This window comes from Nicotiana attenuata, chromosome 1 (genome assembly GCF_001879085.1).
Source record: "Nicotiana attenuata strain UT chromosome 1, NIATTr2, whole genome shotgun sequence".
NCBI lineage: Eukaryota > Viridiplantae > Streptophyta > Magnoliopsida > Solanales > Solanaceae > Nicotiana > Nicotiana attenuata.
Genome location: NC_031989.1, coordinates 5,902,248 through 5,917,396, shown reverse-complemented (window position 1 = coordinate 5,917,396; position 15,149 = coordinate 5,902,248). Strand labels below are relative to the sequence as shown.

At 40.0% G+C, this 15,149-nt stretch overlaps 1 protein-coding gene across 2 annotated transcripts; it reads right to left on the bottom strand.

Annotated features, from left to right (window-relative positions):
* LOC109229681 (bZIP transcription factor 16-like) lies at nt 2,337–13,482 on the bottom strand. Of its 2 annotated transcripts, none has more exons than XM_019395322.1 (13): nt 13,137–13,482; nt 9,980–10,095; nt 9,829–9,885; nt 9,659–9,733; nt 5,847–5,936; nt 5,698–5,757; nt 5,428–5,597; nt 4,527–4,581; nt 4,244–4,280; nt 3,875–4,155; nt 3,333–3,410; nt 3,133–3,258; nt 2,337–2,809 (listed from the first exon to the last, which is right to left on the bottom strand). In XM_019395322.1, the coding sequence occupies exons 2-13, from the start codon at nt 10,052–10,054 to the stop codon at nt 2,693–2,695; spliced, it is 1,221 nt and encodes a 406-aa protein (XP_019250867.1). In that variant the 5' UTR covers nt 10,055–10,095; nt 13,137–13,482; the 3' UTR covers nt 2,337–2,692. The 2 variants fall into 2 exon arrangements, with proteins under 2 accessions (XP_019250867.1, XP_019250793.1); XM_019395248.1 differs by lacking the exon at nt 13,137–13,482 and adding an exon at nt 10,533–10,956.

The window sequence follows — 15,149 nt, the reverse complement described above, 5'->3', positions numbered from 1 at the left end:
CCTCCGTCGCCAGCATCCTAGGTAGCGCCAGGCGCTAGCCGTGGCGCCCGGGAATTTTTTGAGATACCGGAATCAGCGCCACAAGAAGCGCCCAGCCGCCACCTGTGGCGCCCAAAACATTATATACTCATTTCAGGGTTCATTTTTACCCATTTATCTTGGCCGAACTTTGGGGTCTTCTTTCACCCTCTCAAGACCTTCAACTCCCCCATCATCAAGGTAAGCAACCTCCATTAACTTGGTGTGAAATTCCCTCATTCCTACACTAGTATTGATGAAATCTACTCTTAAAACACATAGATCTTCAAGAAATTCCTTCAAGAACTCAAAGGAGGGTTTGCAAGATTTCTTCCAAAAGGTAAATCCTACACCCTTACACTTACATATATGGATATATTATTGGAATATGAATATGAGTTAAGTATTGGAACTCTTGGTGTGGTGATTGGAAGCCATAAGTTTCCTATATACAAAATATCTATGAACTGGGTACATTGAATTTTAATATCCCAATTCCCATTCAATTGTAGCATAATTGGGATTTTCAACATAATTGCATTTTTTGTAGAAGATTTTTAGAAGTTTTAGTCGTTTTTGATTTGTGAAAACAGAAAACAAAGCATCTACAATCAGAATACAAATAATCTACAATTTATCTATAAAATATCTACAAACTGGGTACATTGAATTTTAATATCCCAATTCCCATTCAGTTGTAGCATAATTGGGATTTTTGACATAATTGCGTTTTTTCAGAAGATTTGTAGAAGTTTTAGTCGTTTTTTTATTTGTGAAAACAGAAAATAAAGCATCTACAATCAGAATACAAATAATCTACAATTTATCTACAAAATATCTACAAACTGGGTACATATTTGGACTCGACATGCTTCCCTTGAAATGTATGTTTCACATTTTTGATACATATTTTTGTCCAAAACAGTACTAAATCATCCACTTAAATACAATTTTTATACAATGTTATTCAACTTTCATACAATAGGTAAATGAATAAAAGAAAAATAAATAAACAACCGTCTACAATTTTTCTACAATTTATCTACAATTTTTCTACAATTTCTGCAATATAATGTATGTCATGTCTTCTTCTTCTTCTTCTTCGAGTTTCAATCCGAAATTCAGCCAAAACCAAGTCTAATCTTCACCAAAACCCCTCAAAATTGAGATATAAACTCCAAACCATATTCCCAATTATTTGCAACAACACCCAATCCAAACAAATAATGATTTTTGAAAACCCAAATTTTAATTCAAAGCTTCAAAGCTTTTTAATGACTGTCAATGGTGGAATTGCTACTCTCTTTTCCTTTGCTTTGTATTACTGAAATTTGGACATAATTGCGTTTGATGTAGAAGAATTGTAGAAGATTTAGTCGTTTTTGATTTGTGAAATCAGAAAAAATGTTTGAAACACAGTGTATCGAAAAAGCAGAGACGCTAAATTTGAAACGAAACTGACGAAGAAGATTAATGTGCGTGATTTGCGTTGTGGAAGATCTAGAAGAATATTTAATTCCCCTTTTTTACCGCGCCTAAATAAGGAATCATAAAGCTACAGTGATTCCTTATTTAATGCATTGTATATATTATGTAGAAATACTATTATCATAAATGGTAATATGCAAACTATGAACATATTTGGTAATATAGTTCATATACGAAATATATACGAAAATTTCCCTTACAACAGTTAACATGTTACCTCACTGTTATTTTAAATATTTCTATGTTTGCTCCACAGCAATTAACATAATTGCACTTTGGGGCCTTCAATTGCAAAATGCAATTGAAGTCTGATACAAGGGTTTTGCGATCACAGTTGCGCAGACCAAAGGAACTTCGGCCAAATGACTTTCCTTCAGCTGGCTTTGCTGAGTTCTCTTGTTCAGGCCGAGTTCTGTTTGTTCAGATCTTGAAATTAGATTAATATCCACTTTCATTAGATTTATTTACGGATAGAAAGATCATAGATCTCTAATATGGATCCACCCCCATGTCTAATACGGAGATTAATTTTGGAGCAAAGATGGCTTCTGAGAAATTAGATTGCGTTAACGGTAATTTGAACATAAACGATCGGGATGTATTTGGTCAAAAACTTTCGTCGGTCTACAAGGAACCTTCAACTTGTATCTTCAACAAGATACCATTTCCATGGAAGAGTGTTCCAGTAAGTCTAGATTAATCAGTATCCCAGCAAAAGTAGTGTTGACGTTTTAAAAACAAAATATCCTCACGGTAGAAAGGAGAAACTAAGAAATGCTAACCAATAGCTGTTCTCTGAGGGAAGGGGGCAAAGAAAAAATTGCAAACGGTGTATAATACAGTCACATTGCATATTTATTAGTGCTTATGATAGCATTTCTTCTAAGACGAGCAAACTCATTCAACCATTTCAGTACATAAATATTTGAGCAAATAGAAAAACCACCTATTTGGCACAGAACTATCCTGCACCAATGATCAAATAATCTACATGTTATCCAGGTTCCTCGACCATAAAAGATTGGTCCAACTGAGAAACAACGGACAATATTGGACAACAAATCCTGACACTAAACAGATCAGATTTCATAGATTTTAATCTACATGATATGCAAATTATAGACTTCCACTACTATGTTGTTAGGTTAAGCCCTAATATTCAATCCACAATAATGTAGCCAGAACTTCATTGACCACCCTGTGTGGGCTCTGTTTGTGATGAATGCTGGGTATCTTTGCCTAGATGTATGTCATTTCTACTAGGTCTCGGATCTTCTTGCCCTGGAACTTCACCAAGTCTCTCCTGCAAAGACAAATCCAGTGACTCATGAATTTTCTAAAAGCGAAGGCAGGAAAAGGAGAAATAGCAATTTCAATTCCCTTCTGCAATTAAAAGGTGACAAATAAAGTATGGCGAGTATTTACATTAACACTTTAAACCATGTCACAGTCCACATCAGGTAAATTTTAGGTTGGTTGGTTCTGCGGCTAAGAACATTAATGCTTTGACCTTCCGCCCTCAAGTTTTTTCTTTTTGCTATTAGTTATTTGTTGGCAACTATTGAATCCTTCATTTTCTCTTCTGTTGATAAAAGTAGAAACTGAAGAAGGGAAAATAGACAATACCTTAAGAGAAGCATTCTGAGCAGCAAGTTGGTCATGCTCACTCCTCAGACGACTCAGTTCTGCTCTAAGAGAGGCATTTTCTTCCTTTAGAGCTTCAGCACGCTGTGCTAGTTCATCACACTCTGCCTGGCTCCCAAAGGCAAAGAGGAGTCAGGGGTCAATCCAAATTGGCAAAGAAACAAGAAAAGAAATATCAGTACCTGCTTGCGTAACCTAGACCTACGTGCAGATTCCCTGTTGGACTGCTTTCTTCTCTGCCTCTTAAGCTCCCTTTCATCCTATATTCAAGGGAAGTAAATGTTCTAGGTTACTAATGACTAAGTTACAAATGGAGAAAAGGAAAATAAAGGGTGACACGTCCGCAGTTAGAAAAAGAAGAAGAGGACATCTGAAGAGCATGGAGGTTACGGTGTTCAATGCTGAGTACCCAGCAAGGCTGCAATACCCAGGCAAATATCTGTGGCATTAGTAAAGTCTATATTTGTGAGAACAAATTAAATGAGTTCTACCAGTAATCCTATGACGACTATACTGAACACTAATTCATACTGCTCCCATGTAACTAAAATACACGCTCTTAAATTGGGTGTTCAGTATGCACATATAAAAGTATGCTACTATCTGCAATATTTATATCTATCACCACAGCCTTGTTTTTATAATGGAACATACAGAATTGATCTGCCACATGCTAAGTTAAAGCTGCAAAAGAGAAAAAAATTAATAAGACAGAAGAAGCTACCTGAATCCACATTTGTGATTGGACAATATCCCTTGATCCAGCAGTAACCATTCCGCCAGTAACTGAAGCAGATGGTACCTTTCCGTGAATTGCGGGCATACTCGGTGAAGCGGCAGCACTCCAGTAGTCCATACCAATATTCAAGTTGGTTGTGGGACCAGGAATACCTCCAGCAGCTGACATTGGCATTATTGGCATAGTTTGGTTGATCAATGAATGAGGAGCCCTAGTTCCTCCATTCTGAGAACTATGAGCAGAATTGCCATTTTGAGATGCTTCAGCTGTAGCAGAAACGCCATACTTTTCCATCAAATAAATGCATTGCAAAACTCATGACAAAATGTTTAAAGCAAATTCATACCACCAGACCTGAATCTTGCCTGCCTGCTGACTTCATTGGTGACTCCTGTACACAATCAAGAAAAATACTCAAAGATGGCACCAACTACTAAATACGACTACACTGTTCCCGCATATACTGATTGCAATGGTAATGGACGGACCAAAAACCTATCTACGAAATCCTAATGCATTAAGATGGAAAACTTATCTAATAGTTTGTGTAAACAAGAATTAAGAAAACATAATCCACCATAAAAACTGCCAAGTATTAAATATGAGACAAATCAATTATCCACCATATAATACCCACATTTTGAGAATTTGCATCACTCCCTTCGCTTGAGCCTTCACTTCCACTCTCGGCACTGCAAGCGCAAATTGCAAAGGTCAAACTTCTTAATAACTGACAGGGATGCAATTTTAAGCTTAACAACCAAATGCAGATTAAGCAGACGAGCCTTTCATGTCAATAGCAAATATTTTCTTGGGCAACAAACAGATCCCATTGAAGCAGAATCTCCAAAAAAGATCTATGAAGTCCTCATAGAAACCTAAAAAGAGTATATAGCATTTTATACATTTTTTGGACAACAAGTTCCCAGCCCAGTTAAGGATACGACAAGACAATATTTAACCAAGAAAAAATTGACTGAAGAAAAAAGGAAAAAAGATTGCACTCTGAATGCAGACCCAGTAAGACATACTCTAAAGTCTCAACTGGTGATTTTTGACAGCAACTTATCCCAATTGATCTAAGGCATCTAGGCTATCATTATATACAAGCAGCTAAAGCAGATAAATAAATGGAGCACAAACTACACTCATTTGATAACCTCAAACCACTTCAATAGAGCATGCATACATGACAAAACCCACAAGACCAACTACTAATTTAAGCTGATTACCTTATTCATTTACTAACCATCTCAGTCAAGCTGCTTATGTTTAGCAGAAAGAAATAATCAAGGCGATTTGCATGGAACTGCCCAAGCAATTTTAGACCAATTGAAATAGCCTTTATATATAATTTCAGCTTAAGTGTCTACTGTCACATATCAGCAAAGTTTGAGGGCAATGAAGAGGACAGAAAAGCTAAAGGATTAGGAGACTAGTGTTAATACCCATCTCCAAGTGGTAACATTACTCTGTCTGTCTTCATTTTCCACGACTTCCTCCTTTCAAACAATTTATTCAGTTAAGATATCGCGTACCTTTTAGAATAGGCTCCGTTTGCAGATGCTCCAGACGTTTTACCAGGTTCATTATTCTTCCCTGTAATCATATTCAAACTACCCAAGCTTCCCTTAGATCTTTTAATAGGCAGTTTCTCCTTTCCCTCAGATGATTTACCATCTACTTCAGCATTGCCAGAGGCGTTAACCTACAAAAGTTCAAAAACCAGAAGCACCAAGGAAATTAGAAATTTGAACCATTAGTATCATCTAACAGAATCACTAAACAAATCTAGCTTTGGTACTTACTGCTGCTTCAGCAACGCTGTTTGGAGAAGGCATCGCAAAGGGGCTGAAGGGGTAAGATCCCTGAATAAAATGAAAAAAATTGTCTGTTAGCAAAATAAAACACGAGCTACTGGTAGCAAGCTGAGAAATATCACGGAACAAGAAGATACCGGAGGAATAGATGGATGAGCATATATTCCACCATGGGGATACATTGCAACATAAGGATGTGGCGGAGTACCATAGGGTGGCATAAGATGCTGAAAAAACGGGAAAACATAAAATTTGGTTAAGAAAGAGAATGGTAACTTGTATGAGTTGGATCCTCAAATTAATAGTAAATCCCTTTCGAAATAAATTCAAATAAGAAACAGATATTGTAAATTTTGGCATATGACTCCAGATGCTTATATCCGGGAAAATTCACCACAAGTCTCTACTTTTAGAAACATGGAGAAGCAGGAAACTAGAAACCAGCACAATAATTGAGCAGAAAGATAATTAAATCATCCATCCCTTGTAATTAGCAAATTGATGAAACCAGCTAGTGTCAACCAAAAGGTTGAACTGTGGAGAAGCACTCTAGAAAACAACGGTTTTTAGGATGAGACGAAGTAAAATAGAATATATTGAATGTAAATTTAGTCAGCATACGAAGAGTGAAGTTGACGTGAGACTAGATGGGCTTGCTGTGCGTAAATGCAAAACAATTAAGATATCTTGCATGGACGTCCCAGAAGAATGGTACGACATATGAAGATGTTACCCACAGAATCAAAATATGAGGGTTGAAATGGAGAAATGCTATCGGAATGTTATGTGATAGGACGATACCTACCAAAGTAAAAGGTAACTTCAATGAAACAGTGATAAGACCGACAAATGTTATATGAGAGTGAGTGTTGGGCCATTAAAATCCAACATATCAGCAAGATGAGTGTCGCAGAGACGCGGGTGCTAAAATAGACGTGCAGTCATATAAGATTAGACAAGATTAAAAATGATCATATTCGGCAAAAGATGCAAGTAGCACACATCAAGGATAAAATAAGAGAAGGTCGATTGAGATGGTTTGTCCATGTCGCACGTCGACCTACAATGCAACGATTTGCAGGTGTGTGAAGATGTAAAAAGGAACAAGGTAAACCTAAAATCACATGGAAATAAATTGTCTAGAAAGCCCTACAATTTCTTGGAATCCATGTAGACTTAGCAAAAGATAGCATGAATCAAGAAAAAGATCTACATAGGCGATAACAACTAGTTAGAAATATGTTTTAGTCATGTTAGCATGCTTACTTTAAGTCTTCACTTTCAACAGGTCTTTTAACCTTGACGGAAATTTATATTCCAGTAGAAAACATAGAGAACTTCTAATGTTTTTTATTTTTATTTTATTTTGTATTATATTGGTTTGAGATGAGCTTAAAATGGAGCGACATGGAGTGTTGTCTTTGTTGTTGTTTCTAAATCTTTGAAAATATCTTTGTGAGCTTGGAGCCCGTCTGAACCCTATTAAAGCCGGAGAGTTCCAGTAGGTTGAGAGCAACATAAATATAGCTATAATATAGCTGGTCCGTAAACATAATGGATATAGAGGATTTATATGTCTGGTTTGGGATTGAGGCATACTATCATATAAATCCATGTAAATTTTAAGAAAATTTGAGACCTTTGACTTGAATAAGCAGTCTCTTGCATAACAATTGTTGCTTTTGTTCAAGCAGTTAATTTTGCAGCCTCGTTTTTGTCGCCTTTATTAGCACTTAAGAATCAATGAAGACATCAACAGAACCATATGAGTTAGACGACTGGATTAACAACAACACAATTATTTTCTTGATAATTTACGATCATTAAAAGTCATCAACACTTGATCTAAGCAGATGAAGATGGTCAAGAAGAGGTTTGACCTACCAAAAGATTATGTATAGCGAGCAACTTAAAGTCCATATCTAAAGGTTTTCAAGAGGCCGCATCAACACAAAGTGGTATCAAGCTTCCCAAGTTTATTCTTAAAAATGAGCTTTAACTAGCAACATAGCTGCTTGAGAGCTGAAACTAGACATGCATTGACAGTAATGCGGAAATTCATGAGCCACAAGATGTTTGCTTACATAATTTTTGTGATAGAAAAACTGATTATTGAATCATGACGAGATCAGTCGCAAAGTATTTCAATTATTCTTTCCTTTTCACCGAAGTTGTCCATGTATATGTATGTATAAAAAAGTGAGAGCACCATAAAATATACAGAAACCAGGGTTTTCACCATTAAAAGCATCACACAAGTCAGAAAAAGGCTCTTGTTTCCAATATGGAAGCTATCTTAAACATCTCAAAGATTGAAAAGAGAGCATTTTGAGTATTCGAATAAGATAATTGTGCAAATTTAGGCTACAACATGCTGAATCATTACATTAATTTAATCTTCAAAGTACCAAATTTGAGCTCTCTATATTTATAAACATAGTTCAAGTTAAGACGGTTTTTAAAACTAATTAAGGATGCCCTTGAATTGTAATAATGAAAAAGGGGTTTATAATGCCAATTATAGATGCCTCCCTCAAAACAATACAGCTAATAATAATAATAATAATAATACCATAGCAATAAAGGCAAAAGTGAAAAAGATCCACAAATTTTGTCTGAAATAAAAAGATGTTTCAAAGACATGGTATCTACGTCCATAATTAAGGAGGACGGTGAAAATAAAATGATTGACTTTTAGCATTCCTTAGAGACAGGATTATTTCAAGAATCTATCATCACAAAGCCAGTTAAGAACTCTCATGTCCAGAAGTTGAAAGTAGCGGAAATGAGGATGTTGAGGTGGATGTGTGGGCAAACTAGGAGAAACAGGATTGGGAATAAAGATATTCGGGACAAGGTAGGAGTAGCCCCCGTGGAGGATAAGCTGCGAGAAGTGAGGCTGAGATGGTACAGGCATGCGAGGAGGAGATGCCCAGATGCCCCAGTAAGGAGGTGCGAGAGGTTGCACACAGTGGGTCTAAGGATAGGTAGGGGAAGACCTAAGAAGCATTGGAGAGAGGTGATTAGGCATGATATGGCGCTTCTTCAGCTTACTGAGCACATGACCCTTAATAGTAGGTTGTGGAGGTCAAAAATTAGGGTATAGGGTTGGTAGTAAAGCGTATTCCCTTTGCATACCGGTAGCTTTAGTATTACTCGAGTTTTGGCATATTCTTGGACACATACTATTATTTGATATTGCTTGTGTTTCGGTTTGTTAATATCCTGTTGTTGCTATGTTTCCTTTCCATGACTTGTTCATTTTTTAATATTGCATTTTTTTACTACTGATATTATGCCTACTTGAGTCGAGGGTCTATCGGAAACAATCTCTCTACCTACACAAGGTAGGAGTAAGGTCTGCGTATACACTACCCCTCCTCAAACCCCACTTGTGGGAATATACTGGGTATGTTGTTGTTGTTGTTGCTATCATCACAGAGCCAAATCAATCCTTCGAAGTGTGAAATTTACTGAAATTAACTAGTGATATTTGAATTTTTTTTAATAGAGTATTCATTTTTTGGAAAAAAAAAAAATAAAAAGAATTTGCCCCCAGAGGATAAGGACATTACTAAATCAAAACATGTTATATTAGTAGAATAATGAGTTCAATGCATGACAGGAATTTCGCTAGCAGGAAAGCAGGTTTAACCAGTAAATAATTACTATAGCTCACAAATGAGGATGCTTAAGAGCAAAGCTCATTAATGATAAACAAGCTTCCTGGAACTCTCTAAAGTACAAGCTCAACTCTCTCCCATTTCAAATCCAGAATTGGTGACAGCAAGAACCTGTTCCATGATTATCACTAATACCGTGTATATCCGTCATTTAAACATAAAAAAATATCCAGAAAGATGCTTTCACACAACGATGCAATGTAAAGCCAGCAGATCTAATTTTGGAGGGAACATAAAACACAACATGAATCATAATTCCTCCATACCTGAACTCCCCACATGTAAGGGTGTGCTTGAGGACCTGACGCCAAGAACCCATGTGGAGGCATTGGAGAATATCCCTGCACAAGGATAATCCATGTCCTTTGACTACCAACAAATGAAATGACAACAAATGAAATAAAGGCTGAGTAACAATGCTACAGAGAAACTCAACCTGAAAGCCGGACCATTCCGGATTTACTGTACCAGTGGCAGTTGATGAAGCCTGCTCCTAGATAACACAAAAAATGATGCTAGGGATTTAGGCAAGCTGACACGATATCTAACAGTTCAGGTGATTAAATTAAACGGAAAAGGACAGTTACCTGAGAGTTGGGAGTCTTCGCCTCCTTTGACTCCTTTGCCTCCTTAGAGGATTTGTCAATATCACTGCTCCCCATGGCTAAACTGCACCACTACCTCAATAACTGCTCAAACCATCCTGTCATGCAAATTAAACACACATACATGAAGTTCTTCATGATCAGCTGAAGTTATCTTTTTTCAACACACAAATTCAAAGCATAAGTTTACATATGTCGAACGTAAAACATGAAATAGACCAATAAAGTGGAACGAGAACCACCAGGTCTCTGGTTCAAATCCAAGTGGGGGCAATAAACACCAGGTGATTTCTTCCCATCTACCTAAGCCTTAGAGGGCGGAGTTAAGCGGTACCTGTGCTGGTGAGAGGGAGTATGTACCTGGTGGAATAGTTGAAGTACAAGAAAAACACCGAATATACCAAAATTACCACAAACTAACACATGCAAATACGGACAAATTCTATCAAATTTGCAGAAGTACACCAAAAACAATCAAGCCAAATCAATATTACTCGCTCATCCCAAGTGCCCAATCATAAAGATTTGCAATTACCTTGCTACAATCTCCAAAATTTTCCGCGAAGATAAACACAGACACCACTGAATCTGAAGAATTGGGGTCAGCTTCAGCTGTAGTATGAGTCCCTGAGTAAAAATGATTTTTTAGCCTGAAATAGACTACTAAGTGTGCGGTTGTGTGTCTGTGTGTGTATTTATTATGAATATGGGGCTTGTAGGTGTTGCTCAAAAGGGGGCAAAAACAATCAGAGAGTGAAATTGAAGCATAAAATTGAGGAAAATAGCGATTGGGAAGATTAAGAAAGAGAAAGGGGGAGAATTTTAGAGAGAGAACGTTAGGGCTTTGCTTTGGGGGGGGGGGGGGGGGAAAGAGAAATCGGCGACACAGTGCGTCCACTGTCCCGGTGATTTGCGGGGAGAGAGAGAGAGGAGTGTTAGTTTCTATCGATCGTTTAATTGGTTGGTGACCTGGTGTGCTGACCGTGTCGTGGACCCTCTTAACGGCTCAGATTCATTATATCGTCTTCTTTTTTTCTTTTTTTTCTTTTTTCCTCTTTCTTTACAAGTAAAATTTTGTGTATAAAATTATTTGGACGGTTATAAAGCAATAAAATAATAAGAACACTATTGCAAAGAAAAGTAGGGAGAGAGAATTTTTATTACTTTTGGATAAATTACAATGGAATATAAACCTCTGTTTATATGGAGAGAGTGACTTAACCACCAAGTAATAAATCCTAGAATCTCTCTAAATATAGACATTCACCATAAATAAAATTCTATTTATAACACTCTGTACACGGTGAAATTAAAGGACTTAATTTCCCGCTGTCGAGGCATTCCAGAAGCATGCCTCGGGATCTCGAGGGTAGGAGCTCGTGGTCTCGTCCTAGACCTCGGGGGTTCGTCAAAGCCCGACTCGGCCGAAGCAAAGAACGAAGCCAGGCCAAGGAAGAAACCCCCTAGGAGTACAGCTAAATCTGACAGACCCGGCCTATCTAGAGCCTACGCTGTGGCATCATGTCAACCCATCCCATCACCGTATTTTGCATTTATTCCCATGTACTTGTAATCGAGATTCCCCCTCCTATATAAAGGGGGACTCGCCCCTCCTTGCAGGGGGTTGGCTGTTGCTCCATTTTCTCCATAAGTGCAATATATCTATCTCTCTCTCTCTCTCTCTTTCTTCTAAGCCTATTTGTTCTCATTGGCCCCGAGGCCACCTNTTCTTACTTGTTCTACGCCCGTCTAGCTGCGCAATGGCCATAAGGAGCCTTATTTAATCGTATCTTTGTTTGTTATCCCTTCCCCGATTGTCCCCGATAGCTCGACCCCGGTCCGAGTCTCGGCCCCGAGGCCTCCATCGACCTGCTCCGCGCCCGGCTAGTAGGCCCCTTCGGTTTGCTTACTGACTCATCTTAACTCGTATTTCATCGTTACACTGCGTAATCTCAATACAAATTGCCCTCAAAACTAGCTTGAGAATAGATCACGTATTTTTAGAATCCCATTTACAAATTTAATTGTTGTTACCATTTTCACGGTAAACAGTTTGGCGCCCACCGTGGGGCTAAAAATAATAGTGATTATTTTTTTGCTGGTTTCGTCACGTAAACGCACGTTGTCCTTCACTCATTTCTTGCCCAAGATCTTTCGATTTCAGGTTAATGTTTGGCTTGGTGAGCAAAATCGAGAACGACTACCCCGAGAACCGCGGAAGCAGTATGGCTGTTCCAACGGTTGATGCGACGCCACAGGACCCTGATAATGCATTTGGGTCAAGTCAAGTGGATGCGAGCTTGCGAGGCGCGCGGCAAGTCAATGAATCCCCGCGCACCAACGACAGCATACAGCCCGCTGACCAACAAAAAGTTCAAAAAACCCCAGCCTAGTTGGATCGGGAAATTAATTTTCATATTATCCTTGAAATGTTACAGGAACAACAGCTGGCCATCGCTCAGCTGCGAGATCGCACGGAGACTCCCGACGCAGCAGCAACGAGGACACATTCTTACAATGAGCTGGAATCCGATAGGTCAAATGGCGACGAACCTGCGTCCGACCACGGCGCGGCAGAGATACTGGGGAATTTCTTCAAAAAGATGAGGTCAGGTTCGTGGGAGTTTTCGCAACAATCCCCCCTCGGGGGAACAACACCGCAACTCTCCCCGCAGAAACTCGGAACACCAGGACTACCCAGATGCGACAGGACCTTGGCTCCCTACGGGCACTCCACCACCCTCGCGTGCTCCTTTGAAGGCAGCAAACCCCGAGACAATGGGTACAAGCCCTTCTCTCTTAGGAACCTCGAAGACACTCTCCTAGAGGAAACCGTGACACCGCACGCCGCCTGGCATTTGGCCTCACGGACTCGCTCGCCATGCCAGCGTGGTCTTCCATGGAAGCACACACCCGTATCGACAAAACAATACCAAAAAGGCCCGACACACCCAAGGCCGAACAAGGAAGGAATGGAATATCGCGAAGGGCCACAACCCGTCCCCCAAAATTACCGCAAACTAACACATGCAAATACGGACAAATTCTATCAAATTTGCAGAAGTACACCAAAAACAATCAAGCCAAATCAATATTACTCGCTCATCCCAAGTGCCCAATCATAAAGATTTGCAATTACCTTGCTACAATCTCCAAAATTTTCCGCGAAGATAAACACAGACACCACTGAATCTGAAGAATTGGGGTCAGCTTCAGCTGTAGTATGAGTCCCTGAGTAAAAATGATTTTTTAGCCTGAAATAGACTACTAAGTGTGCGGTTGTGTGTCTGCGTGTGTATTTATTATGAATATGGGGCTTGTAGGTGTTGCTCAAAAGGGGGCAAAAACAATCAGAGAGTGAAATTGAAGCATAAAATTGTGGAAAATAGCGATTGGGAAGATTAAGAAAGAGAAAGGGGGAGAATTTTAGAGAGAGAACTTTAGGGCTTTGCTTTGGGGGGGAAAGAGAAATCGGCGACACAGTGCGTCCACTGTCCCGGTGATTTGCGGGGAGAGAGAGAGGAGTGTTAGTTTCTATCGATCGTTTAATTGGTTGGTGACCTGGTGTGCTGACCGTGTCGTGGACCCTCTTAACGGCTCAGATTCATTATTACGTCTTCTTTTTTTCTTTTTTTCTTTTTTCCTCTTTCTTTACAAATAAAATTTTGTGTATAAAATTATTTGGATGGTTATAAAGCAATAAAAGAATAAGAACAGTATTGCAAAGAAAAGTAGGGAGAGAGAATTTTTATTACTTTTGGGATAAATTACAATGGAATATAAACCTCTGTTTATATGGAGAGAGTGACTTAACCACCAAGTAATAAATCCTAGAATCTCTCTAAATATAGACATTCACCATAAATAAAATTCTATTTATAACACTCTGTACACGGTGAAATTAAAGGACTTCATTGTTTGGCATAGATACCGGCTGTAAATACATGTTATCTCGTTGACATGAGCTCGGCCTGCACGGGCTTGGCTCCTCCGATTATCTGACCCGCATGTATGGTTCTGTTCCGAGAACTAGCTCGCCATTTATTGGCCCACCAGAGGAGATGCCGCTCTCTTAAGAGAAAACCGTCACGCGCCGTCCGACTATAGGAGGAAGCCCAGCGATCTCGTCGTAGCCCTTTCTGGAGGGCACGCTGCTATGCTAATAATCTTGTTGGTGAGACCAATGGGTTGCAAACCCGGTCAAGTAAAGAGAGCTCAGCGGATCCTGCAGGGGCCTCGGATCTCCGCACGGAATTCGGGATTTATGAATGCCTTGGCTGACTGCCTGCATGTAGGTTAGTAAAGAGAGAAAAGACAATCGAAGGAGTAGAGTAGTTCTTCCTTGCTGCGGGATACGCAGGCGCCGTTTCGAGACTTGGCGCTGGGCCGACGACTGGTGGGACGGTGAGGGGTTTCCTCCCATCGCGCGTGGCTTCTCGTTGAATGCCTAAGTTCCATCCTTGTCGGGGGGTCCCGTCCTCTTTGGCGGAGAGGTGTTGACATCGCCTCCGGGCAGTGTGCCCGTTGCCATTCGAATAACATGTCCGCATTTCGTGGGTTCGGCGTCCCGAATTGAACTCAAGCGAGCTATAAAAGGGAAGCTACTTTCCTGATAGTTGTGGCGACCGTCGTCTGGAGTCCATCATCGGTTTAAAGTGTGGGGGCGATTTGGTTCGTCGGCCCGAACTGCCCTATCGACTTTGGCGCGACGCCATTGGTCGGATGCCTAATTCGTCTTTGCTTGAAATGTCCTGGAGTCGTCGGGTGTGACTTGTTTAGGCCTCGGGTGAAGGCTTGTACTGTCCAACCATTCGAAATTGGGAGCGATCTCATTCGTCCTATCGGGGGACGGGTTGTGGCCCTTCGCGATATTCCATTCCTTCCTTGTTCGGCCTTGGGTGTGTCGGGCCTTTTTGGTATTGTTTTATCGATACGGGTGTGTGCTTCCACGGAAGACCACGCTGGCATGGCGAGCGAGTCCGTGAGGCCAAATGCCAGGCGACGGTGCGGTGTCACGGTTTCCTCCGGGAGAGTGTCGTTGAGGTTCCTCAGAGAGAAGGGCTTGTACCCATTGTCTCGGGGTTTGCTGCCTTCAAACGAGCACGCGAGGGTGGTGGAGTGCCCGTAGGGAGCCAAGGTCCTGTCGCATCTG